This window comes from Panthera uncia, chromosome B1 (genome assembly GCF_023721935.1).
Source record: "Panthera uncia isolate 11264 chromosome B1, Puncia_PCG_1.0, whole genome shotgun sequence".
NCBI classification, from domain to species: Eukaryota; Metazoa; Chordata; class Mammalia; order Carnivora; family Felidae; genus Panthera; species Panthera uncia.
Window position 1 is genome coordinate 3,532,701 of NC_064811.1, and position 27,574 is coordinate 3,560,274.

Genomic DNA, 27,574 nt, shown 5'->3' on the forward strand with positions numbered 1-27,574 from the left:
CCCCCCCCCCCCCCCCCCCCCCCCCCCCCCCCCCCCCGCCAAACAAACTTAACCCGCCTAAGTGATTCCAGGTGATTTCAGACTCTTGGCTAGAATCAGGGCTCTTAGCTTATCGTTTCTGCCGCAGAGGCCCGAGAGACGGGTTGGGGCAGCAGGGAAGGTGGTGGGGAGCAGCGTGACAGACAGGGAGCCCCGAAGGGCGCTGGGCAGGTGGAATGGCCGCCTTTGTGAGGAGATGGTGGGAATGACCCTGGACCCAGCGCCTCAGCGGGCTGGTAGGCTCCTTCCTGTGGCGGGCATGGCAGCAGGTGCGGTGGGATAAGGTCGAGGCACGGAAGTGTATCGTGTCCCGGTCCCCGGCCTCCAGCTCAGCCCCGGGCCTCTCCAGCCGGCCTCCAGCTCCTCCACCAGTGAGCTCCGCGTGTGTGTGACCTCCGTGTGGGGGCCTTCCCCCTCCTGGCCTCAGTTTCCTCATTAAGTAAAATCATCATCAAAATACCAGCATCTCAGTGTTAATTTCTGAACCAGAGAAAACACATATAAAGTGTCCAGAACAATGTCTGACGTGCGGTAGGCCAGCAGTAAATGGCAGGTACCATTGTTTTATTGCTGAAAGGGTCATAATAACGATGATAATTACGCTTCTACTATACACTTATATAAACATGATATTTATTATTATCAATGGGAAAATAGGTCCCTGAAGGCTTCTCCTTAAATTAGCAAAGGCAGATGCTGATGGGCTTTTCCTTCCAGAAAGAGAGGAATTGGATTATGGCCGATGTGGAGAGCCAAGCAAGCCTGTAGATTGGATTTCTGTCCAGCCGTGGGTGCGGGTTCCTCTAGTAAGACATGGACGCCTCGGAGGAGAAGCTTACCTTAAGGCAGGAGAGAGTTCCTAAGCTACGGAGTAACTTTCTCTGAAGTATCAATTCGAGGGAGAAATGTTTCCGTGGATCTGACGATGTCTAGTGACTGGTGCGGTGCCGGTCCGTTCGTGTCTGGGGCGCGGCCAAGCAACCAGGGGTCAGTCATCCCTCCAGGAGGACGGTCTCTCGCGCGTCTCCCCAAGTCTCTGCAGAGGCTGCGGGGGTGGTTTGTGGGGCCAGCGCAGGAGACGCGGGGGGCGGGGGCGGGACAGCGGCCAGGCTCCGTGTGCAGACTCTGTCTTCTGTATCGAGGGCAGCGTGCACGGTCCAGGTTGGCGCCACGCTGGCGATTGGTGTCGCCGTTAGAAGGTGCACCTCAGAGGCCGCCCTGGCCAGAGACTGGTGTCCTTACCACAGAATGAGGCCCCAAGCTCAACTCTCCCGGGACTCTCCAGACCGGTCAAGCTGGCGTTATGGCCTGCTGACCTGCAGCTTTACAGGAACGCTGGAATGAGCCCAAGAGCTGGGGTGGACGTCACAGGCGCCCTCGTTTGCAAATGAGGACAGCGGGGCCCAGAGCTGCGGGGAGGTGACGCGGCCCCGGGACGGCGCTGTCCCCACACGCGGTCCGTGCCAACGAATTGGCCTTCGTCCTGTTTGTGCTAGACTCCTGTTTCCTTCCCCTTGCCTTCTCTGGTTTTCCATGAGCCCTTTTGGAAATCTGCCTTCTGTGTTTTGTACTTAGAAAAATTCCTGTTTGTTTGCTTGTTTTTCACTTGGAGATAGTGTGTGACTGGGGGAGGGGCGGGGGGGGGGGGAGAGGGAGAGAGAATCCCAAGCAAGCTGTGCACTGTTAGCACAGAGCCTGACCAGGACCTCGATCTCATGAACCGTGAGATCATGACCTGAGCCAAAATCAAGAGTCTGACACTTAACCCACTGAGCCACCTAGGCTCCCAGCCACCCTCTAAAAATTCCTGGTAATGGTGATTTCAGTGAACTCTTACTATTGAAAAGGCTCAGAAAGAAGCTTCTCCTCTGAAAGCAACGATACTAACGGCTCGGGTCCCTCTGTTTAGCCTTTCCCACACTTGCTGTTACTTAACAAGCCGTGGTTTCTCTGACTGAAACCCAGAATTTCTAGGATAAGGAGTATTTGGGAGTGGAGTGTAGGCCCTTTGGGGAGAGAGAGGGTGTTCCCCCGTAAGAATGATATTTTTGAGGGGTATTTCTTCGAAGCCAAGGTAGCTTAATTTTTTACTGATTTTAGAAATGGTAAATATTACGTGGACGAGCCAAGCTACACAGATATGCAAATGCTTGTTAACACGTTGGTGAATGACCTCCCGTCTGTGTATGTGTGTAAGCCTAAACACACACATTTTCCATGAAGGGCTCCGGCGTGCCGGCTTTCTCCCACCGAACAGAGTCCAGGGAAGGTTTGCCAAGAAAGTGACCGTAGCAGGTGCGTGCTGCCCTTTCTGACGTCTGCACGTGAGTGGGTCGGCACACCTAAGCGTTCTTCTCTTGGTGAACTTTGAGATTGTTTTTAGATTTTGCTAACTAAGCTTTTATTGAACATCTTTACACATTTTTGCTCTCATGACTGGTGGCCCTCTGGCCATGCGTTTCCAGAAGTGGAATTATGGGGGGGGGGGGAACGCCTGGGGGGGCTCAGTCTGTTGAGTGTCCGACTTCTGCTCAGGTCATGATGTCACAGTTCATGAGTTCGAGCCCCGCGTCGGGCTCTGTGCTGACAGCTCGGAGTCTGGAGCCTGTTTGGGATTCTGTGTCTCCCTCTCTCTCTCCCCCTCCCCCTGTCATGCGCGCTCTCTCTCTCTCTCTCTCTCTCTCTCTCTCTGTCAAAAATAAAACATTAAAAAAAATTAATGGAAACAAGAGGTGGAGTTATGGGACCTGAGGGCACACCTGCCGAGAAGCTGTGCCAAACCCGCGACCAGCAGCAGCGGCTGCGAGTCAGTTGCGGGAGCCCGTCAGCTGGGAGGGGAGCCCCTCACCCTGTGCGGCTTAGCGTAGCTTGCGGCTATAGGAACGGGGTCTGTGCTCCTTCTAAACGTCTGTTTGAGTCAGCTGTTCGTAACGCTCTCCCAGGCCATGAATAATTGGCCTGTTCCAACTTCCAAGAGGAAGTTGAAACCCTCTGTGTTTCATGAATAAAGACACACAGTGAGGCAGGCAGCTCTTTTCCACGAGTAACAAGCAGGGATTTTAACCCGGGCACGGGCTCCTGTTCAGACCTGGCCTGGGGCAGAGCATGGTGTAGCGGGTTCCGTTTTAAGCACTGCCTTTTCGGGAGGATAGGAGGGAGCTGGGTGCCGTCCAGCGGACAACCACAGAATGACGACAGTCGGGAAGGCAGCCCGGCGGGAGGTGTGCGAGGAGACGGGGGTTGTGTAGTCCGGGGCGCGGGCCCGGGGCGGAGGGCAGATAACGGGCCTCAAGCAGATGGAGGAAGATTGTGAAAATGACCCTTCGTCTGGCGAGAGGAAGGAGTGGGTTGGATGCACGGTGGGGGATTAGTCATTCACAAAGGACTTCTTGGATCCGGTGCTGAGTTGCACTTTCCGTGGTGGAGTCTCACGTTCTAGAGAGTTAGTATAAACCCTTAGGATTTCTTCGAAACGTGTTGTGCTTGGACACTTAACTTGCTGGATCGTCCGTCCGGGCCACTGTTCTGTTCCTTTCTCAGTGACGTCTTTCTAATGTGCTGGATGTGGGTCGTGTGAACCAGTCACAAGAGGGAGAGAGAGGATGTGAATACAAAAAGGTCTTCGGTGGACAGGCCTGGTGTCGGAAAAAGCCCAGCTCGATTTCAGGGAGGCCGTTTAGACCCCCGGCCTCACGCTCCGTGTCTGGGATGCGTGAGTTGAGGTAACGTCTGCCGCGGAGGCCTCCGGAGGCGGCTGACTGAGCCACCTGCGGCCGATGCACAGGCGCCCGGCACGGCTCCGGGCGGGAAGCAGGTTTTGGCAAACGCTGGCTTTCCTTGCCCTCCCCTCCCCGCCGTCTGCCGGCGTGAGGACCGGCGAGTGAGGGAAGCGGCAAACTCCCGGGTGTCCGTGCGGCGCGAGGTGAGGGCGTGCTCCTCCTCGGGCACGTGCGAGGGAAGAAGGCGGCCTCAGTCCCCGCCGGCTCTCGCGTGTTCGGAAGGTACGGCCTCAGAACCAGGGTGCCTCAGCCCCAGAGTCTGACCAGAAACTGCGGCGGGATTGGATTCCGCCACGGCAGACTCCTTCTCGACAGAAGTTTCTCTCAGAGAGCAGCTCGTAGGCGACTTTCTTTTATAATTCTTTAAAAGCGTCCGTGGCCGCTGGAGGGGCGTGGTGGGAGCGTGGGCCGGCCACGTTCGTCTGTCCAGCCGCTGCCTACCTACTGCCTCTCGGCGGATCCGGACGGTTCCCGCGCCCTGGAGCCCTGGGGACGCAGGAGGGTCAGTGCTGTGGGGGGCGGGGGAGGGGAGCCCCCCTCTCGGCTCTGGGGAGGGTCCGAGAGGGGGCGGCGAGTCCGCCCCTGCCCCGGAAGCAGGCTGTGCCGGGGTGCGAACGGCCGCTGGCCGCTGGCGACCTGGCGTGGACCCGGTGGGGTACGGCCAGGGCCGGGCCGGGGTGGACGTGGCAGGGAAGCAGTAGGGACCCCGGCAGGGCCTGAACTCAGAACCCCTCTGTGGGACGGTGTTCTTTTTTACCACGGACTTCGCAAGGAAAGGGGGAAGTGCTGGGCAACACCTGCTAATGCACGCTACAGAATTTTCTGGCGACAGTTCTGATCTCTGGTGTCTCCGCTTCTTCTCCTCAGCCCCCCGACGGCGGGCCGCCACCGCTCCCGACGTCTTCTCTCCCGGAAGCTTATTACGAGGAGGCCGTGCCCCTGAGCCCTGGGAAGGCTCCGGAATACATCACGTCGAGTGAGTGTCGGGGCTGCCCGGCCCGTGCCGGCCGCCTCGTCTGCGGGGCGGGGAGAGCGCGGCTCGCTCTCTGGGGAGGAAGGGGAGGAGGGGCCTACAGAGCGACGGGGAGCGTGAAGCTGAGTCCCTCTGGACCCCGAAGGTAGGTGCCGGAAGGGCTGTGAAGCCTGCAGTGCCTCGCCGGCCCCTTGGGGAACTCACTGTCCGCTTCCTCTGACCCGTGCTGAAGCCTTGTCGCCGTGGAGTCCTAGGTCTCGATGGAGCGTGTCCCCTTTGGTCACAGGCAGTGACTTCCGTGGCGGCGTGTGTCTGCGGCTTCCCCCGGGTGCCGTGATGGGCGGAGCCGCAGCTGGAAAAGCCTGGGTACAGAACCCGTGGGCGTCCCAGTCACAGGCCTTCCTTCCCGCCTGTTTCTTCTTCCTTTCATATAGGTTTTTCTAGAAAATTCTTGCCTAGGCTGGAGCCGTCCTGGCGAGGCTCTGGTCTGGCGCCTGCCTGGTAGCTCTCAGAAGTACCTCTGTCGGGTCCCAGCCCCCACATTCACACGGAGCACCTTTCTCTCAGCACCTCTGGACTTTGGTGCCGGATCACCGGCTTCATCTCTCCCCCGATCCCCTGTCAGGCAGGGAGCTGTCGTCCCCGAGCGAAGTGCGGGGACGGCATCCGGGTCCCTGTGGACGAGAGAGCCGTGCTTTTCTTAGACACATGAGACGGGAAGTCAGGCGGGTTTGCTCATTTTGGTCTCGGGGCTTCCGGCACGTTAATATTCGTGGCACACGGTCCTCCTTCCATCTGTCTTCTCACGGAAATGCACGCCTTCTCCCGGGGCCGTCTTCCCGTCCCCCGAGGTCTCTGCCGTGTGGCACTTCGCGGTCTCTGACCTCCCTGTCCCCTGGCAGCAGGCAGGCGGAGGTGCTGCCACCGTCTCCCTGGATCGTTCCAGGAGGGCCTCCTCCCGTGGTACGTCTTCTGCGTGAGAACCCAGCGAGCGGGACCGCCGGCCCTTTGAGGGCAGGGCGCCAGTTTGCCCGGCTTCCGGAACAGGTGCACGCTGAGGGAGAAGGGGACGGTTCTGCGACAGAGGCCAGGCCCTATCGGGCTTTGAGGTCTCTAAGTCAAGTGTTCTAATGTTTCTTTTCTGTAAAAACTACTCATGGAAAATGTGTTCGAGGAATTTCTAAGTGTCCACCATCTCAGAAATCAGGGGCCTACTCAGAAAACATGGAAACAGAAACGGCCCGGTGGATTCAGGACTTCACTGGAGGCCTTGCTTTGTCACCGCACTGAGCACAGGGAAACGGGTTTTTCGACAAGGGTTGCCCAGCGGTTGGAACAGTCTGGCTCTAGCTTTCTCCTACCTTCCGTCTCCCCCACCCTCAACACACTTTCTGGGCCAGAACCTGGTAGTCATTTTGTTTGACGTCGGGGGGCCTGTCTGAGGAGCCCCCCGTCAGCGAGGTGTCCTGGCCTGTTCCTCAGAGAAGCCGTCCCACACTTGCTGGCGGTGGGCAGCTTTTGTTGAGCTCGCTCCAGAAGCAAGACCAGCGGGACGCACGCTCGGGGCCGCGAATCAGCGGGGCTGATGTGCGTGGCTCCCTCGGTCCGATGTCTGCGGCTGCACAGCTGGCCGGGAGGACCTCCCCCCGCTCCCGAGAAACCGGGCAGCGGGCTGGCTTCCAGAATGTTCCTTAGGGACTCGGCACCGGCTTGTCGAACCCTGGGTCAGGTGTGGGTGTAGCAGAGAAGCAGGCTGTCAAGAGTGTCGTGGAATGAAGGGTCTGTGAAGGGAACGAGGCTTAGGCAGCCGTGGAAACGGCCAGAAAGGCCCGTGGAGCGGGGCTGGTGGTTGGGAAGAAACGCTGAGGATCCGGAGGAACGGGGAGGGCAGACGGGGACGTGCCTCCGCAGAGCTGCACGCGCCTGGCCGGGCCTCCGATGACGAGGGACAGGACCTGCACGAGCTGCCCGGGCTCTGGGCCCAGCGAGGGCTGGCCGGCGACTCGTGTGTGCGCTGGGGCAGCGCCCGGCCCCCGTGCCAGCCTGCGGAGAGTGCTGGCGGCCGCTCCCCCCCGGCCTTCCGGACTGCTCGCAGACCTCTCTTGTGGCCAGAGCCAGCCGAGAAAGGGACTCTGGGCAACGTCACTGCAGCCTTGCTCGGTTGATGTCGTGAAAAGCTACCGCTGTTTCTCCGGCGTCCGGTGTCTGGCACCCAGGCACACGCTCTGAACCACGTTGGGTTTCCAGGTAGGGACAGTGCAGGGTCACAGTGCAGGGTCATGGGACCCAACTGTCCCCCGTATCACAGAAAGCTCCCCGGCCCTCCACCCCAGAGGAGGCAAAGTCCCTTGCTCTTCCCGCGGGGTCTTTCTCCCCTTTGGGAGCCCGTAACCTGGAGGTTGTGATGCACGACCACCTGCCGTTAGAGTTTCTGCCGTGAGATCGTAGGGAGTGGGGGAGACACGCAGACAGCAGAGTCAGGATGAGTAGCCTCGTGTGTAACTAGTCCCGTCCTCATTTCTACAACTGGTCAGTGGTCATGGCTCGTTTTTGTAACTTCCTTCCTGTTCCCATTGGCTTCGGCAAGCACCTTGGCCAATCACCCGGTAAGATGACTCACCTTTCCTTCCCGAAAGGTCTGTGCTGCACTGGACGGTTCACTTACAGGGAGCGGGAGTACCGGGGCCACCCTAGAGACCTGCGCCCCCCGCCCGCCTCGCCCTGGTGTGGCCGTGACTAGTCACCCCAGCCACTGGAATGACCGCCGCCCCCCCCCCCCCCCCCCCCACCGTTGTCTCCACTTTTGGGTTAATGGAGCAGTCACTGTGTCCTTTGGAGGGAACGTTCTTCCCTTAGAAACTAAGACCCGTGGGCTGCAGAGCCAAAATTGTCAGGGAAGGGAGGCAGAAATGTCCGTGATCGCTAGGGGTAACAGAGATAGGAGCCACTACCGTGTTCAGCCCTAGATTCCCAGACCCGTGAGCCCTGGCTCTGGGGGAAACTGAGGCGCAGCACACACTGCTGGAAGGTATTCTTGAAGATGGGACCCCCAGCCTCCAGGGGTGGCCAGTCAAGCTGGTCCTAGAACTGGGTATTCGAAGGGTATTCCACTCGCCTGTTGGGTCACCTGCTTCAGGGGACGGGGACACAGCATGGCCAGTGGGTCTCACGAGCACAGACCCATAGCGCGGGCTGCATCTGCTGTAACAGAGTTCTCTGGTCACAAGCAACATCGCGGGATGCCGTGCTGGTGAACGGGGCGTTCTGCAAGACCGTGGATGGGGCTTTCGGCAGGAGCATCGTGGCGGGGAGAGCGGATTGTCTTGAGTGATCTCTTCCCGTGAGAATGCACCGCTGCCCCTTCCGTGGAGGACGCGGTCCAGTTCCAGGTGGGTCGGCTGGGGCCGCGGGGCACAGGGTCATGTGCGGGCAGGGCCCTCAGCAGCGCCGAGAGTCAGACTGAGCCTGCCGAGCGGAAGTCCATCCCCGGACCACGGCCACTCGTGCGTGAATGCATCTGGACGGGCAGCCTGGGGAAAGAGGCTGGCCGACGCTCGTGGAACGGGCCGTGTCATGTCCCCGGTCGCGAAGCCCCTCCGCGGAGGCTTTGCCGAGAGCTCTCCCGGTACGTCAGTCTTCACCTTCCCAGCGCATCTGGGAGGCCCGTCCGCACCCCTCTGCAGACCTCCTTGCTGCCAGTTCGTCTCTAGTCTTGACCACGCAGCCAAGCCATGGGCCGTGCCGAGGGGTCCCTGTTGGGAGAACGAGCCCGTGTGGCAGGAACAGGACCACGTGCACCTGAACTACTAGTTTCTACCTGTTACGTACAGCTTCCGGACCCGGAGGAGCCCGATGGACGCAGACCGCTGGGATGTGAGGGTCGGGTTCTCCGCGGTGGGCCAGGTGACACGGAGCCCGTGTTGGGCAGCTGGGGCGCCCGTGACCAAGCATTTAGACGCCACTAGGGTGTCCGTGAGCCAAAAGCAATCTCTCCAAGGTAAGCTAAGTGTTTCCAGAGGTTGGTGTCGCCGTGCCCTGAAATCTTAAAGGGTCTGTGCCGAGCTTCACCTCTAGGGGCCTGCCCTCCGTCAGGCTTCTGCTAGCTTCTAGAACAGGGTATGATCCGAGACACAGAGCCACGGTGACGTGGACCTCACACAGTCACGACAGCTGTAGAAGTCCACGAAAGCCGCTGCCTGTGCATCTGGTGGCTCGGAAGTCTGGAAGAGCAGCCGGCTGGAGGTGGCGGGGCTCAGGGCCTCGCCGAAATCCACGAAGACAAGTCCATCTGCCTGCGAGTCCCTCCACACTCGGCAACACGGGCGACGCAGAAGATGCCGGCGCTCTTGGCCGTGGCGCAGGACCGAGGGGATCCGAGCTGCCCCAGGAGGGGGCCCCGCAGCAGGGCGGGCGACACTTCCGGGACCGGGGGCCGAGCCCGGCAGCGCCTGGCACCCTCCGGTGACCTCGACCTTCCTTCAGAGTGGAGCTGCCGCCGTTCCTTCTGCCTTCCGGTCTGCGTCTGGTGGCGGCCCGTGGTGCTGGCCCTCGCCCCGGCCACACAGGCCGGGAAGGCTGGAAGCTGGGTCCAGCCTGGCTGAGCTGGCGGCAGTCGCCGCGGATCTTGCTGAGGCTTTGGGTTCAGATCCACATTTCATCTTGTTTTTGGTTCCCGGTCGCCCGCGCCCCTTGTCCTCTTGCTCCCCAAGGGCAGTTGGTTGAAATGTTCTGATTTCTGGGCTATGGAGATATGTCTATGATACGCATTTTAACGTTTTTGGTTGCAAGTAATCGACCATCGGAGTGTTCTTTGGTTCCGTCACAACTGCCCACGGGACTAGTCTGGCCTGAAGACTGTTTCCTAACCAGCGACTTCAGGCACACACACAGATCCACACAGGTCTCTGGCTGGCTCTTTGGGCTGCCTCCTTGCTCCATAAGGAGCGTAGACGTCTACACGGGATGCCAGGACATGCCGGGGGCTGGGGGCTTCTAATCAGCACCCTCTCGGACTTTGCCGAGAGGAAACCCTCCACCCGTCTCCGAAACGCCCGTTCCGCTTACCTCAAGGTCTGAAGGCCGGTGGTGATTCCTTCTCCTCCTCCCCCGTCCCGGGTCCTTCTTAACTTTTCACAAAGTCCTCATTGTTTCCTAATATATTCCAAACCCCAGCCCGAGACAGTGAGCTCCTTGAAGTCCTGCTGGAGCCACCGGGAGGTGCAGGGAATGAGGAGGTAATGAGACATCCTGCTCTCCGTTGGGGAGGCGTCGGAGAGACTTCTCAGAGATGGACTTTCCTTTAGGCTCAGACTGTGGTCAGTACCCCCGACTGCTCTGTGTTTCCTGCTAAGTTGGCTGCCGGTCTCCTAAAAAGGAATGTGCCGATTTTCTTTCAGAAGCGGGGGGGTGGGGTGGGTGGGTGGGCAGTGAACCTGCTGTCTTTCTCCGCCGGGCACCTCAGCCCTCCCCAGGACAGAGAGGGCCACCAGGGGCCCTGTTGGCCATCCTCCTCCGGGGGGGAGACGTTCCAGGACCCCCGTGGATGCCTGAAGCTGCAGACAGTACCCAACCCCGTATGTGCTGTGTTTCTTCCTATACACATACTTGTGATAAAGTTTAATTGGTAAATCAGGCAGCAGGAGATGAACAACAATGCAACCAGTGTAACAACCGCTGTAATAAAAGTTGTGTGAATGTGGTCTCTCCCTCTCTCTCTCTCTCTCTCTCTCTGTCTCAATGTCTTACTGTCCTGCCCTCACCCTTCTTCTTGCGATGATGTGAGATGACAAGTGCTCACGTGCAGAGACGAAGGAGGCAGGTGACATGGGCGCGCGACGCAGCGTGAGGCTGCTGCTGACCTTCTGACCGCACGTCAGGAGGAGAGTCACCTGCTTCCGGATCATACCGACCGTGGGAAACTGAAACCACAGAAAGTGAGACCACGGCTCAGGGGGGACCACGGTACCGAGGTGCGCCCATCTCAGGGGCGGGGGCCTGGTCTTCCATGGCTGTACCCGTGGAAGCACAGCTGGCCTGGGACACCGTGGGGGTGGGGGCACGGGCCCTGCGCACAGTGGGAAATCCGTGCGTAACTCCTGACTCTGCGAAGTCTTCGCTGCTAGCCTGCTGTTGGCTTGGAAGCCTTACCGTGAGCACAAATAGTCCATCAACTCACGTTTCGTTTGTCATGTGTATCATGTACTGTATTCTCACGACGTAAACTAGAGACACGAAAATGGTATTAAGGGTGCTGGACACCCTTCCCTGACCGCTTCATCGTGATTGAAAACCCAGCCGAGCAGCTGTCCCCGCTCGTAGTACTGATTCTCCGCGACGACATTCGAGCGCGGGCATGAGCGCTGAGTGCAGGTTGTAAGCCAGTTCCCAGCGAGCCCAGAGGCGGATTCTGCCGAGCGGAAGGTCTGCGGCTGCCATCGTTCCAGAACCGCGCGGCCGCCGCGGCCGCCGTAGTCTGTCCACCCGAGTCACGCGTCGTGTAGATGTCCGTCCGTCTCTCAGACGTGTCCTGAGAAGGGAGGGTGTTCCGGATGTGTCTGGGGGTGCGGGAGAGTGCAGAGGCGATGCTGACACCCCGTGTCAAGGAGCCTGTCGTCCGGCAGGGCTGAGGCTGAGAAGACGCACGGTCCCTCGCTCTCGTTGGACTCTGCACCGGCCGTTCGTCCGAGGGCTTGGCAGGTGTAACCGGGTTCATCCAGCAGTCCGCCCTTCTGCAGACCCTGGTTCCTTGCCCCGGGCCAGGTACGTTGTCCTGTGCTGGGGCCATCGCATCCTGCAGGGCGGTCTCCCTTCCCTGGGGGGCTTGCAGCCTGACGCAGGGGGTCGACAAACAGCAGGACAGCACGGTGGAGGCTGTAGAGGCAGACACGAGGGGCGTCTTGCCCAGCGCCTCAGCCCGGGCTGCCGGAGCCAGACGCCGCGGACTGGGTGGCCCGACACCGGACGCTCGTCTCCTCACCGTGCCGGCGGCCGGATGCCCGAGAGCAGGGTGCCGGCCCGGTCAGGTCACGGCGAGGGCCTCGTCCTGGCTCACGGACCGCCGCCGTCTCCGTGTGTCCTCACGTGGCGGACAGAGAGCAAGACCCCGCGCCTGCTCTCCCCAGAGAGACACCAGTCCTACCGAATTAGGACCCCCCTCACATAACCTCGCTTAAGCATCATTACCTCCCAGAAGTCCTGTCTCCAGATAGAGTCTCGCTGGGGCGAGAGCTTCAGCATGTGAATTAGGGAGGACCGGCTTTGGCGATCCACGGAGGGCATCGTGGAGGAGGTGCCCGTAAATTAAATCGTGAAAGGCGAGAACATTCATTCGGGCAAAGGGAAATGGAGTGGGACACACAGGAAGTGAGGCGAAGCGCCACAGGAGCGAGGGAGGATGTGCTGCGTTCGGGAGGCTGGGCGCCATCTGATACGAAGCGTTACTGCCTTGCGGCATGAGAAGGACGGGCGCACGTGTGTCCGGAGGCCCCGAGGAGGACTCGAGGAGAGGGGCGGCCTTGGCTTGGATCTGGAACGTCAGCAGCGAGGGCGTGGCGATGCCCCCGGGGCGACGCTGGAGACCCCAGAGAACCTTGACCTGGTGTCGCGGTAGGGGAGGGCCGCGCTCTGCGGCTGGTGGTTCACACTGCTGAACCGGGGGCCCGCTCGCCAGGCAGCGGCGTGGCCAAGACCCGACGCCGCGGGGTCTGCGGGCGGCCGATCCCTCGCTGGACAGTCTAGGGCTGCTTCTCACGGGTGAAGGATTCTAAGGCCCTTCAGTTGAAAACTTTTCCTTCGCTTCCACCAGCTGTCTTGTTGATTCCCCCCCCCCCCCCCCCCCGGTTTTACTAACTGCCCTTTGCGTGGCGCACGGAACCCAGAGCCCCTTCCTCGTTTACTGGCTCGGCGCACGTGCTCTGGAGCCCAGAGCAGCGGTAGCTTCCAGATAAGGCTTTTGTAGGCGGGTGCCTTACCTTTACCGCTTTCCTCACTTTGGCAGATTACGACTCGGACGCGATGAGTAGCTCCTACGAGTCGTATGACGAGGAGGAGGAGGACGGAAAGGGCAAGAAGGCGCGGCACCAGTGGCCGTCCGAGGAGGCCTCCATGGACCTGGTGAAGGACGCCAAGATCTGCGCCTTCTTGCTGAGGAAGAAGCGCTTCGGGCAGTGGAGCAAGCTTCTCTGTGTCATCAAGGACACCAAGCTGCTGGTAACGCATCGCGCACGGCTCGTGCTTGCGCAGGCTCGGTGGGATCGGGCGGCGGTCTGGCTCGATGGGAGCGGTCCCCGGGTGGCGCGGACGTCCGCTGGGGGGAAGTGGCCGCCGGACGGTGGGTGCGCTCACCGCGGTCGGGCGCCGGGCAGTCAGCGCGGGCCGTGGGCACCGAGCCTTGCGTGCCTTCGGTTCCGCGTCCTGCCCCCACCGGTGGGCAGAGTCCCTCCAGCCCCGGGCCACTAACGTCTGTGGCGTGTCCCATGGAAACGCACGGGCCTTAACTTGCCAGACGGCGCAAGATGGATTTTCTCGTTTGTAGTGAGTCAGTGAATTCCTCAAAGCCAGGTCATCGAGTGGGGCGGGCAGGCCAGCCACGGTTTGCGGGGAGAGTGCCCAGGAAAGGAAATTCTTTTGGAAAACTAAAGGCAGATTCTTTTCTTGTTGTTTAATCTGAGGGGCTGAAGAGGAAGATAGGCTAAGAAACAGGGAAGCCGGGGACAGGGACACGCGGGCCGCCCGCTGCCGTGTCCTTCCCACAGGGGCCCCCCTGAGGAAGCCAGAGCCCTTGAGAGCGTGTGTCACTCCCCCCCCCCGCTTCTGTCCTTCCAGCTTTCGTAGAAAACGTGGTTGATCATCGGAACTGTGAATTGTAGAGTGTATTTTTGCATTTGCTTTTTCCTTCTCATTGACCTTGGAGAAAAGGTTCTCCCCAAATTCTACCGTTAAAACAGAACACGGGAGGATTTATGATTCTGGGTGTCACCCTTGAGTGGAGCGGGTAACCCCGTTCTTTACAGTTTCTTCTGTGAATCATGGGAATGCTTACTGGATGCTTAGGGCGTTGTATATTTTTAAATTAATGGCTAAAAACAATTTTTTTAAACACTGAGAATACATATTTTTTCCACATGTGTGGCCTGAATTTCTCCCAAATTTAGAATATGCCAAAAATGATGCCATGCGGGAATTTTAAAGTACAGAATGAAGAAAAAAAACAGATTTAAAAGATTAATATGGTCCTTATTTACAATCTGACATAATGGCTGCAAGATGTGGACGTGTTATGTAAATGCTTCAACGTGCAGTGGACTCATGTGAAAGAGGGGTTTCGAACCAGGAGCAGGAAGCAGGTGGCTGTGTGGCGGGCTCAGCAGTCAGGGAGCAGGGCCCTCAGCGCCCCACAGCCCCCCTACCCCTCCCGACCGTCCTCCTCTTCCACACCCTCCCCTCCCCTCTCGTTTCTTGCAAATGAGAGGATGCCCAGGATGAAAACACCTACCATTTAAGATTCGTTGTAAACGTTTCAGAAGAAACTAACGGAAAAACCACGTGAAAACACTTTCTTTGACAAAATGCAGAATCAAAGTTAATTATTACTAGGATGAAGCTTTTTTTTTTTTTTTTCAAAAATGACCTATGATGCAAGTGCCCAGATGACCCCTGTTGACCCTGAAAAAACACCAACAGTGACGAAAGCGAATGCTTTCCGAGTTTGAACAGCACAGAAAACTGTCAGTGGAAAACAAAAAGCCAGGCCCTTCCCTAAGTGAGCCTTCCTGCCCATCGGCATCGTCATCCTCAGCTTTTCGAGCAGGCACCTGGCATCTGTGACCTTCCGTGCCCAGGCGGCCCTGCGGTGGACGCCGTGATGGGCCAGACGCCCCTCAGGACGGCTCGCCCAGGTCACGGCCCCTCCTCTGGGGTCTCCGTCAGGACGGCCCCGATGGTGCCTTCCAGCTCCAGAGATCCCGCAGGCTCAGCTGAGGGCTTTTATGTGAACTGCCCCTCTTATTACCCCTCCATCCTGCGGCTCTCAGGGGGCGCCCGTCCTCTGTTTGAGAGTCTGCGTCCCCGGGAGCCCAGCCCGCAGGCGTCTCCAGCCTGCACTTTCACGTAGGGCTGGTGACACATCCCATTTTGAGACATTTAACTCGAGAAAAAGACAAGCTGTCACGTTTCCTGTCTAACTCCACCCCTTGTACCGTCAATCCCCTCTTCTCCGTTTCTTTCCTTTCTTGCGCTAACCTAGGATACAAGAGACTGCCGAACGGTAAGTATTCATAACAATCCAGGGTTAGTTGGATTCGGTGTATTTTTTTTCCTTCCTTTTCAGACCGGGGCAGCCATCGAGTGGATTTTTGTGAAAAGTGGACGTGTTCCATACCTGTGGTGCTCAAGAGCCGAGGTTTTAGAACTGGAAAGTAGAGGACTCTGGAAGTCATTTCTGAAAACAGGGGTCTGTTGCTCCTGTCCCTCCCCAGTGGGTAGTGGGCTTTGCACTCATGCCACGTGGGGCTGGGGTCTCCCACTTTCCAGGTGTCTGATATTGGCAAGCTATTTAGCCAGGTGAACCTCAGTTCCCTAGTCTGCAACATGGACAGCTGTGGCGATCAAATGAAATTATGAAAGGCCTCATATGATGCTGACTTGGTGGGAGGTGTTATAGTTACTGGTAATTTAGTGACTCCATAAAATAGCGATAATCACAGCAATAGTTTGTGTTACAAATGTGGAAACAGGCTCAGAGAGCTTGAGAGACTTCCCAGGGGCCAGGTTTAATCAGTAACAGAGTAGGACTTGGATGCCTGAACCCTCAGACCGTCTATTTCCATGAAGATGTGTACAATTGGTCCTAAGTAATACAGTTAGACCCAAGGTGGGAGGAGAAACCTTTGGACAAGATTTGATTCTAGTCCGGATTTTACAGATCCGGATTAAACGCCACTGATGCGAACTAACTCCGCGTGCTCGCCACGGCACTGAGATCTTTAGAGCGGATGTGTGCTGTGTAAATGGAGCCGTGTGAACTTTGGATCCTGTACTCAACTGGAAAGCAAACGTTTGCAGACATGTCGTGTAGGACGCGTTGATGGGGACGAAGGGGATAGGATGAGACAGGCGGATACCCAGCGACGGAGGCTGTAGAGTAAGGCATCCAGATTATCGTCTGCCCGCATCAGGGGTGTGCCTTTCGGCAGTTCTAGTGTGTCACGTTCCTGTCACTTCCCGAGGACGCTCCGTTGGTACCTGATGCCCATCAGAGGAGGGAGTTTCTGTTTCTGCTGAGTCGGGTCATCGATGCTCGGTGGATGTATTTTCACGTGCGTGGGGGGGACGTGCCACGCGGAGCGCGCCCCGTGTGGGTGACGCGTGTGCGTCCGCAGACCCGGCCCCCAGCCTCGGGGCTTCTCCGCTGCTCAGATAGACCCTCCTGCGGGCGCCGGCCCCTCCGTCGCGCCGGGGTGTTCTCAGCCTTTCTGCTTCCACTTCCTTAAGCCTGGTTCCGCTGTCTCGTGTTGAATGCAGTGCTACAAGACTTCCAAGGACCAGCAGCCACAGACGGAGCTGCCGCTGCAAGGCTGCAGCGTCACGTACATCCCGAAGGACGGCAGGAAGAAGAAGCACGAGCTGAAGATCAGCCAGCAAGGCACCGACCCGCTGGTCCTCGCGGTGCAGAGCAAGGAGCAGGCCGAGCAGTGGCTGAAGGTGAGGTGCTCGCCTGGCCTCTTTCCCACACCTGGGTCTTGTTTCGTCCTGTTTTTCTGGTTTGAAAGAGAGAGTACATGCACGCCAGCGGGGGAGGGGCCGAGAGGGAGAGGGAGAGAGAGGGAGGGAGAGAGAATCCCAAGCAGGCTCCACACCATCAGCACAGACCCCGACATGGGGCTCGATCTCACGGACCGTGAGCCGGGATCGGGAGTCGGACGCTCCACCACTGAGCCTCCCAGGGGCCCCCCCAGACCTGTTTTTATTTCAGTTTGTATTTTTTCAGCTGTCGGCAAAAATGGGTTGACCTGAGCAGTTTTGTCTTTGATGGCAGAGTATTCTGATCACTCTGTGGTCAGTCCCTCCACCTCTGGTCTTCAGAAGGCCGTCTGCCTCCGGCTCACGGGCTGTTTTACCGCTTTCTCTTTTCCTTTGATTTTCTTTGATTTTTTTTTTTTTTTTTTTATGTGTCTGGATGTGGATTCTTTTCTATTTATTCTGCTAGGAATTCCCTGGGCTTCGAAATCTGTGGATTGCCATCTTTCTAAGTGTTAGAAAAAAATTTTCATCTGTGTCTCTCAAAAAATATAACTTTGTCCTATTCTCTTTTCCCTTCCGGCTATGTTTAAATATACATTAGGTGCTTTGACTATATTCTACTTATCTTCTCTTTGTATCTTCCTACCCTTTTCCCCTCCTTTCTGGCTACTGTTTTCGTGTCTCTCTCCAGCTCACCGTTTCTCTTTTTAGCTGTGTCAGAGCTGCTGTTAAATGTGTCCCCATTCACTGGGTTCTGAGCGTTGGGTATGGAACTCTACAATTTCTACTTATTTCTTCTTCGGCCTGGAAATACCACTTACTTTTTACAGTTCTAAATTTCCCTTGGAAGCGATGGTCACTTATCTCCGTAACAAGCAGGTAACGGGTCTGGTTAGACAGGGGTTTGGGTCGCGGGGGGACCCGGTCCGCTCCGTACACGTTCTTGTTCGTGTCATTTTCCCTTCCTGTGCGCCGGGGCCTCCGACGACCATGCTGCTCGTTCTGTGTGGGGAAAACAATGAATTCGATAATTATTTAGAACAGCTTTATCGAAGTATAGTTCACATACCATACAATTCACCCTTCCGGAGCACGATTCAGTGGCTGTTAGTCTATTCACCACGGTGTAATTCCAGAACGTTTTCGTCTCCCCCAAGAGAAGCACCGAACCCCCTGTGTGAGCAGTCACGGCCCCGCCCCCCGGCCCCAGGCCACCGCCGATTGGTTTTCTGTCTGCAGAGACTTGCCTGTGTTCCACATGCGATACAGACACACTGATACGGCGCGTGGCCTTCCGCGCCTGGCTGCTTTCATTTGGCGTAACGTTTTTCGAGGTTCCTCCATGCTGTCAGGTGTATCGCTCGTTCATTACTTCTGGTTTTGCTTTTGCACCACGTCTGAGAAACCGTGGCCCGTTCCAAGGTGCTAAAGAGGTGCACCTATGTCTCCTTGTGATGGCTTCAGAGTGTCAGACCTTAAGCTTGGTCTGGGATCCATTTGGGTTGACTCTTCCACGTAGTGTTGAGATAGGGGACTGACTTCGTGCTCACGTATGCTGGTGTCCAGAGCCGTCCCTGCAGAGAAAATTCAGTCCGTGGCAGCACACTTTCCTCCATCACAGAGCATTCTCCTTTGCCTCTGCCGCGTGCCGCGAGGGCATCAGCTCTCCGACATCAGTTTAGTCTGCTTGCAGGGCTCGAGCTTTTCGGAGCCACCCGGCCTGCAGTCCGTTCAAGGTTTCAGGTTTATATTCATTTCACGCTTGTTCCGAGGTGCACTCCCCGCCCTAATTGTGGGTGTTTTGCCAGAGCCCTCATTCTGGGCATGCTGTGGACTCCAGCTTCTGACTCCCAGGCCCCTGGGGCCACAGAGCCGCTGCCTGGTCTCTCGGCTGCCTCCCCTGGGGTGGCAAAGGCAGTCCCCGCCGCCGGCCTACCCGTCCAGGTTTCCGTCCTCCTCTGGATTTCGGCCCACTATTCCTCACGGTGACAGTAGCTCTCTCGTGCTCTGGGAAGAAGCTGCGTCTGTCTCCTCTTGCCTTCCTGACGGTCCTCCTCGGGAAGGCGAGTCCGGGCCGTCTAGTCCCTCACTGCCTGCGGTACCTGCTTTGGGAAAAGGGGTGGGAGGAGTGGGAAGTCCTGATGAAGCGTTCTCTAACAGTGGTTCTTGTAACGTGCACGTGTCCATTCACCCTTGAGCCTCACCGCCCTCTTCTCCCCTGGGAGACCACGCAGGCCAGACCGCGACGGCGCTAACAGCGATCACCTCTGTCTGCTGGTCTGAACACACAGGTGGCTTTTCTCGTGTCTGCACCAGGAGAGACTGAACAGAGTATGTGATGTTTTGACGGGAGCCATGTGATCAGGAACTTGTGCTCTGGGTGCTTAGCCTCCCGCACGGAGCTTTAATAAGGCGCATATCAACACCACCGTCAGCAGAATCTTTGAGGCCCTTCAGAGTTTACAGCATGCTTCTCCATCATTATCTCTCCACGCACAGAGCGGCCACCCGAGGAAGGTGTTCCGTTAGCAGTTTCGTTATAGGAGAGAGGCCGGGTCTCAGGAGGGACAGTACAGAGGCCTGCGAATGCTCGAGCGGGAACTGACCTCGGTTTCCCCTTCACGTTCCAGCTTCCTCGTGCCGGGCACCTGGCAGTTCGCCGTTTTCCCTTTCATTCCTTCTTGCCTGGTCCCAGCACCATCCCTTCAGGAAGGAGGCAAAGAAGGATGAAGGAAGCAAGGAGCCTCCTTTGTGATTCTGTTTTCTTGGCCTGGTCCCGCTCTGGGTGAGCTGTCTCTGTCCTTCTGCACTCGTGGGTTCGCCTGTCGCTAGTGGAGAACCAGAAGGGCCAGCCCGAGACCTGAGGTTTCCTCTTCCCCCGCTCTTACAGTTTGTTGTGTCTTCTGTGCGCGCTGAGCTGCTCCCTTCTTAATGACTCGAGAATGTCGCTGCGTTTTCCCGTCTCATCGGGCAGTGGCATTGGCAGCTCGCAAGTAGACAGCTAGAGAGCAAACGTTTCCAAGGTATCAGACGCCAGTGGGGTGGAAATAGTCTCACGTCCTATCGCACCAGATGTGAGACGCCGATGGGAGGCGCTTAGCTGACTCACAGCCATGACTCTGTTGGTCAATGGAAGGAAGCTTCACTGCAAGATTTTGAGAGCGCTTGGCTGATGTTTCTCAAAAGGGAAATAAATAATAGCTGGTAAGTTACCTTCGTCTAAAGAGCTGAAGTTGATTTATGTCCGTTTAACGTTTGTGCTTTACTTCTATGACGTATGACATAGCGTCAGAAGCTAAGGAGTCTTTTTTTTTTTTAATTTTTTTAACGTTTATTCATTTTTGACAGAGAGAGAGAGAGAGAGAGAGAGAGAGCGAGCATGAGTGGGGGCGGGGCAGAGGGAGAGGGAGACACAGACTCCGAAGTGGGTTCCAGGCTCCGAGCTGTCAGCACGGAGCCCGACGCGGGGCTCGAACTCACGGACAGCAAGATCACGACCTGAGCTGAAGTCGGATGCTCAACCGACTGAGCCCCCAGGCACCCCGGAAGCTAAGGAGTCTTGATTAGAAATGGGTCAGAGACAAAACTAGCTTGAGTCAGTGAGGGAGTTCTCTTTCTTTAAAGCCAACAGATACCGAAAGGGTCAGGGTAGTGGTTTCTCTACGCTGTTACTAGATTGGCTGTCTTGTCAGTATCACCTAAAAATTTAAAAAACGTAGATTCGCAGTGACTCAGATTCATGAGGGTCCTAAGATCTTTTCCTTTTCCCTTTGTATCTTCTTTCTCGAGATCTCAACTGCTGCAGATAGAATTGGGACATGCCTCCCCATTAGTTATTTCTCCTGCCTCGAAGGTAACTTTTATCCTAAATATTGCCTAGACATACTTTAAAAATACTTTTTTACTTATATATGTACTTGTGAACGACAAGTGATTTTTTTTCCTTACGTTTAAAAATGTTCACGTACGTGGCTCCACACCGCACGTACCCTGAAGCTTGCTTTTTCCACTCCCTGTTTTATGTCTGTTCTGGGGTCGACGGCCACGGGGTCTGTCCACCCCGTCGCTGTCCTGGAGCGCTTCCGTGAGCGTTCTCGTGCACGCCGCTTGGTCTCGCGTGGCATGGCTTCTCTGGCGTGGATACCTATGTTGGCACGGCTGGCTTTCGTGTGTGCACGTGTCCGACCTTGCTAGAACATGACAAATGGTTTCCTGGGTTTGCTTGTGCAGTTCTACCTCTGCCAGCCATGTATGGGAGCAGTCATTTCTTGCGTGGCCTTCCAGGGTTTCTTTATCTGCATATGCAGGCAAGTAGAAATGCACATTTTAATTCCCACCCCCACGGACAAGACACAGCGTTCCGCCTCTTTCCCTGCACACCTAGAGTGTCTGGCAGATTTTTCCAATTTAGGGGATAGAGCCTCTCCTTTTTCTCTTTTCCAGTACGTATCGTGTCATGGTGTGAACAGGCCCCAATTAAAAAAAAAATACTCTCCTCTTCATGGACATTGGGTTGTTTCAGTCTTCGGATGTGACAGACAATTCTGTGATCATGAACCCAGTGTGTGTATCACCTCGCACTCTCGTCAGCCTGGCGGCTGACATCCCAGAGAGACTAAGTGCTTGCACGGAGGTCGTAAGGACTCGCAGTCTTGATACACAGCCACGTCACTCTCCGCAGGAGGTGTGCCAGCTCGGCTCCCGCCAGCGGGATGTCAGAGTGCCTTTCTCCCAGCCTCGCCCACCGTATGTCAGCGAGCGTCGGGGACGCGCCCCGTGATGGGGAAGGGCCACCTCTCCATCTAGTTTAATCTGCATTTCGCTTCTTACGGCTGACACAGAGCAGCACCCTTTTGCTCGGTTTGAGAGCCTATGGTCGTATTAATGTTTCTGTGACCTGTCTGTTTACACCTATTGTCCGTTTTGTAAATGTCCTCCCCTTAGAAGTCTTTTCTTAAGGGGCACCTGGGGGGCTCCGTCGGTTGGGCGTCCGACTTCGGTCAGATCGCGATCTCACCGTTCGTGGGTTCGAGCCCCGCATCGGGTGCTGTGCCGACAGCTCGGGGCCTGGATTCCGCCTCGGATTCCGTCTCCCTCTCTGGCTGCCCCTCCCCTGCTCGTGCTTGAGGTAGGATTTAAGGTACCTGACCTGACTGGTTTTGTGGTCTGGCGGGCAGTTGACGTGAAGGGCATTCCAAAGCCATCTGGGGGAAGTTTTATTTGAGTTTCACCACTGTTTCCGAAATTCAGTACGGTGGATAGAAAAGCGCCGGGAGAAGGACGTGAGCGCCAGTGTCGGGCAGGTGGCGTCACTAGAGCCCAGGCCCAGGCGCCCTCGGGTGGTGACCTCAGCCGGTCCTCGCTTCGCGCCTTGGATGAGCTACTTGGCTTCTCTGTGCCTCGGTTTTCTCCTCTGTGAAATGGGAGGAGGGTCCTAGTGGCGCCTGCTCTCTGACCTGTCAGGATAAAATAGTACGTCAAGGTGGACACGTTGAGAACAGCGCCGGGCACGCAGCGAGCGCTTCTGCGAGTGTGAGCTGCCGTCTCCGCCGCCGTTTGTTCTCGCTGTTACCGCGGTGCTGCCGCTTCTAGGTCTCAGCAGACGTACGAGCGCCAGCTGGAAGCAGTGTGGAAATCCGGATGAGAGCCGGACGCGTTCGAGGCCGGAGCCGGGGGCGTCCACATCACGGCCTCCAAGCCTCCTTCGCTCGGGACGGCGAGATGCCTCCCGTGTGCCCGCGGGGCCTCCCCGAACCCGGCCCCCTCGCCTCCAGCCATCGTGTTGTTCCCGCACGCCCAGTAAGGGCGCAGGGGCGAGGGCTGGGGGGGGGGGGGGGGGGGGGGCGCAGGCTCGCGAGGTCTTGGGGGCTCCTTGACGTTTAAACCATCGTGCCGGCCCACGTACGGCTGCTCGGATGTGGCTGGTTTCTCCCCCAGCCTCCGCGGTGGGCGTCCCTGCCTCCCGCCGCCCGGCCCGTCAGGAGGCGGCCGCGGTCACCGCTTCCTCGCCCTGGGCTCTTCCCGTGTGGGAACGTAATGTGTCCAGGTTACTTCTATCCTCCTTCTGTGCTGAGTGAAAACTGCGGTGGTGTTAAAAATAAATCCACCTCGTCTTCTTTGTCAAGGGGAGAGGGGCGGTTCCTGTCTTCAGTCACCAGAATGGAGACACCTGTGCCTTCTGTCCTTCAGCCCTGCCAGACGGCCCCCCTCTGTGCTGGGTCTCTCGAGAAGCCACATTTGGGCTCTGTTGGTTTTTCACCCTCGTACTCTGGTGTTCTGTTCTCAGTTCTCTTCTCCACGTCTTTCTTTTGGCTTAATTCTTTATAGTTTTGGACTTCTATGGACTTGGTTGAACGATGAACTTCTCAGAGTTCATACTTAGATAATAGATTCTTAGCCTTTTCCTTATATACGTGCATCCACGTAAAGTCTCTGCAGAGACTTTTAAAGTCTAGCTGCGTCCTGTACATTCTGATGTTTGTATTTTTATTGTCATTCAGTTCAAGATGTTTTCTAATGTCCGTTGTGATTTCTTTTTTGACCAGCGATTTATTCGGGAGTACGTTGCTCACTTTCCACGTGTTTGGATTTTTAAAAATAATCTATCTTCTTTTAGTTTCTAGCTGAATCTCGCTGTACTCGGAACTTCATAGGATTTCACACTGCAGAGGTTTGCGGACTTGCGGTCAGTGTTGGGAAATGCCCTGAGTCTGTGCTGGGGGTCGTGCGTTTTGCGGTTGCTGGGTGCACGGGTCGACACGGGTTTTTCAGATCACAGTCATTAACTGTCACCTTCAGGACTTCTGATTCATTGGTTTTGTCCATATATATTGGTTTTGTGTATGGGATGAGATGTAAGGGTCAAAATCCGTTTTCTTCCATGTGGATAGTCTGTCGTTTTAGTGCCGTTGATGACCTGAACTGCCTTGGTTGGAAATGTATTGACCGTGGGCACACGCGGGCCCACCGCTGGGCTCCCGTCTGTTTCATTAGTCTGCTCGCATGTGGCCGTGCCGGTGCCACGTCGTCTTGATGGCTGCAACTTTACACACAGTCTGGAAATTAGCTAGTCCGTGTCTTCTAACTTTGTTCTATTTTTTCTAAATGATTTAAAACTTTGAAACTAATTTTCTGTGAAATAAGCCAATGCTGTCATCGTGGCTTTTTATTTCACATTGTCAAGCCCACAAGTTTATGACTGAAGTAGATTTTCCCCCCGAATCAAAGAACTTCTGTCACAAGAGGAACAGCCCTCATTTATCTGAGAGACGGCGTGTTAGAGCGTGAGCGAAGGCTCTGAAATCTGGACTATATTCCCGGAAGGGCTTTAGCCCATCAGGATGTTCGAGGTCAGCAAACTCTTTCCCATTTATCTGTCAAGTGGAGGTGATAGTGATCAGAATTATCACAAAGGCAGGCTGAAAAGTTACACAAATGCACACTTAGAACTGTAATAAACTGTTGGAATGTAAGTGTCACCCCTTAGGGTTCCTCGTGTAGAAACTCTAAAACAACTCTCTGACGTGAACTGTGGTGTGAAACAGGGGCCGTGTCTTTGTTAATATAAACTGCTGTGTTGTTGTCCCAAACTTATTATCCAGGCTTTTGGTATTTTGAAGAGCAGCTTTAATGGCCCAGCTGACGTTCTCTGAGGCCGCTGTCAGGTGCGGAGAGCAGGAGGGCCGCGTGGGGTCTGCACCTGACCTGCCCCGCGCCTCTTCAAGAATTGTGGCCAAGTTTGTTTCTCTTCCTCTGGTCTGCAATGTGCATTACCAGCTGCTCAGGCCAAAACTAACTGACTCTGGGTGTGTGTGTGTGTGTGTGTGTGTGTGTGTGTGTACAGATGCTGAAAACATGAGCCATTTTGTAGGGGTCAGTCAGAAGACAACAGCCAATGTTCCCAGAAACGGAGTGGTCAGGTTTCCTTAAAAAATGTGCAGAGATTGTGTTTCTGGAGATGAGGGCTCGGCTTAAAAGCAAACAAAAATACCACAGAACATATAACAATTTGTTTCCTGAAGGGTTTGTGATTCTGAATTTGGATCCCGTTCTCTTAAATACCTATTGAACCTCTCGTGGAATGTGGCTCTTTAAAAAGAAACACATTAATACGAACTCTTCATTTGCAGCTATCCGAGCAACGTGGGTGATAAACCCTTTCTTTATTACTTCTGAATTAACCGTGTGGGGGCAGTTTGGCAATGAATGGAGATCAGAGCAGAAAGATGGTTTCAAAAAAGAAATCGGAAGTAATCCAGCTGGCTGGTTGGTCAAAACCGTGGAAGGAGACCGGCTTACGCCCCCCCCCCCCAATCTTTTCCACAGTGCCCTTCTCTGTACCTGGGCTGTAATTATGGTTGAGTCTGGGGGAAGGGAAATGATCCCATGTTGGCGGGATGCCACGGATGGCCCCGAGCCTGGCCCCAGGTGTGTCCGGGTCCCCTGTGGCCTGCTGGATGCCGTCTCTTTCCCAGGCATCGCCAGAGACACTGCACTCTGCACAAGGAATTTAAGTTCGGTCGGGGGAGCGGGGAGAAGTCGGTTGAGAACAAAAGAACATCCTTTATGTGCAGAGTTCTAAGCCTGCAGATACATGGGTTGGGTTTGTTAGGAAAGGCTTCTCAGGAGAGGTGAGGACACCACTTGGCCTCGATGGCGAGGCCACCGCATCTGGCGATGTCAGTGTGCCGTCCCTTGGACCTTCGTGGGCAGAACGGGTCCAGCTGTGGAGCAGGGGAGAGGGGACACTGCGGTGAGTGGGAGAGAGTGTGAGGAGGTTAGCCTCCTGTGGGTGGGGTCGGTGCCACAGATGTGGCTGTTATCTGCACACTTCTTTTTCGTGTTTTAACTGTTTGTTCTCCAAGGATTTCAGAAATCTGTGCAGAGGCTTGGGGACAGGCTGTCATGAGAATTTACTTACTTTATGTGACGGCCCGCTTTCTTTCCCCCTGGATTCCATTCATTCATCTTTCTTTCCCTATAGAAAACGTCAAGTCCATTTTATTTCCTTGTTCCCTCCTTTTTTTTTAATCTTTAATCAGATCTTCTTTAATTTTTTGAAAATGTTTATTTTTAAGCGAGAGAGAAAGCACATGATCAGGGGAGGGGCAGAGAGAGAGAGGGAGACACAGAGTCTGAAGCAGGCTTCACGCTGTCGGCACAGAGCCCGATGCGGGGCTCAGCCCCGTGAACCGTGAGATCACGACCTGAGCCGGAGCCAGACGCTCAATGCACTGAGCCCCCCAGGCGCCTCCCAATCAAACTTTTTACGTTGCTGTTATGTGCTCGGCTTTGGGAAGACCCACATAAGCAAGATGCAGCCCCATGTGGGAAAGCGGGCCCAGCTGAGGGGAAGACACGGGCCGGTGGGCGCACGGGGTGCGAGAGCCGTGTGCACGTGAGGACGGGGGTGCCGCTGCACACGCCGTGTGGGGCTCACACGCCAGACATGTGGCTCCGAGGACGAGCCCCATCCGGCCGGGAGGAGGAGCACAGCTCCCCCCACACAGTTCGGATGGCCGTCCGGGAGGCCGGGAGGGACATCGGAGCCGCGTCACGGCGCCGTGGGCCCTCCCGCGTCGGACAGAGCGAGAGTGAGAAGGGACGGTTGCTTCTTGCGTAAACGCCTTGCCAGAGGGGGCTTCCTGCAGGTTGTGTTCTGCGGTGTGAAACGAACTTGGGAGCTTCCGGCCGGTTGGCACGGTTGTCCTGTGGTGCGTCCTCTGGGGCAGGCCACCGGGACGGGGGGCGGGAGCCCACGTGTGCCGCTTGCCTGCTCTGGCAGGAGCGCGGCTGGGCACCTCGCGTTCTGCGGTCCTGCCTCCCGTGGTGGCCCAGAGGCCTTGTGTCCTGCATGTCCCGGGCGAGGGCACTCGGCCTCTCGTATGGAGAAGGCAGTAGCATTGGGGTTGAAACCCCGTTGCCGCCTGACCCCAGGGCCCCGGAGATTGCGCTGCGTTGTACTCTTTCCCTTGAGAAAAGACAGAATCTTGTTCTTGGATCGAATGAAAATTTGCCTTGTCGACTACAGATCTGATAAAGCCGCAGGGGAGGTGTGGGGACAGAGGCCTGGCACAGGGCAGCAGGAGCGGAGTCAGCACGGACAGAGACTGGGGTGTCCGGAAGGCCCGGGTCGATTCATGTCGCTTCGGTGATGCTTTCACAGCTCACAACCGACAAGGAAAAAAAAAAAAAAAAACTGTGGCAGCAAGTTCTCTGGGCTTTTCTTTCTTCTTCCTTTTTCCTATTTTAGCCCCAAACGTGTACCTTGCTTGATAGTTTTCTCATAAAACGGCTGAGCAGGAAAATGGCTGGCCGCGGTGTCCTGGGCTCCTGCGGGTTCCTGGCGCTCATCCCGGCGTCAGTGCAAGGCGGCGAGTTTGGGCATGTGTGCTGAGATCCCGTTGCAAAACCCCTACCAGGATATCTGGGGCTTTGGCACTTCAGTTCTGCCCCGAAGGTGCTTGGGTCGGACTCAAACTGCAGTTTAGTTCCAAAAGGAACAGAAGACGTTTTGAAGGAACCGCCGGCTGACTTCTGCCTTACCGGAATGCACGGCCCGCCGCCCCGGATCCCGGTCTGTCCTGTTCGCTGCACATCCCCGGTGACCACAACCACGTCCAGCTCACTGCTGGAGCTCAGTGGTGATGGAGGGGACGGCGGGTGACCGCGGGGGCGCTGTGAGCACTGGCGGGGCTGAGGATCACCACACCCGTCCGTCGAGGGCGGGAGCCCCTCTGAGCCGTCGGCGTCAATGGTGAGGACGCTCCCCGTGGTGACGGTGACGATGACCGGAGCAGCACCGCGTGCCGGGTGCCGGCTCAGGCATTTTGCGGAGCGGGTCTCGTTTTCTCTTAATTTAATCACAGCCGTGTACGTGGCGGGACAGGCCACCCTGACCCTCCCTCCTTTGCCGGTGAGGACACGGAGGCTCAGCGAGGTCGGGGCCTCGAGCTGGTAGCTGAGGTTCTGGCTTCACATTTCGCTGAGAAGACGGAGCCGGCCAGACGGGAGCGTCCCCAGACTCCTGCCACCAGATACGCCG

The 27,574-nt window shown here is 56.6% G+C and overlaps 1 protein-coding gene across 5 annotated transcripts in view; it reads left to right on the forward strand.

The window, feature by feature from the left end:
- The window catches only part of AFAP1 (actin filament associated protein 1), a 142,714-nt gene that overhangs the window by 71,132 nt on the left and 44,008 nt on the right, over positions 1-27,574 (forward strand). For 4 of the 5 annotated variants that reach the window (XM_049630241.1, XM_049630237.1, XM_049630240.1 and 1 more), the window contains 3 exons: positions 4,686-4,794; positions 12,788-12,999; positions 16,312-16,491. In XM_049630241.1, the coding sequence (XP_049486198.1) occupies positions 4,686-4,794; positions 12,788-12,999; positions 16,312-16,491 (501 nt within the window). The remainder of the gene's footprint in view (positions 1-4,685; positions 4,795-12,787; positions 13,000-16,311; positions 16,492-27,574) is intronic. The other variant, XM_049630238.1, reaches the window with a different exon arrangement.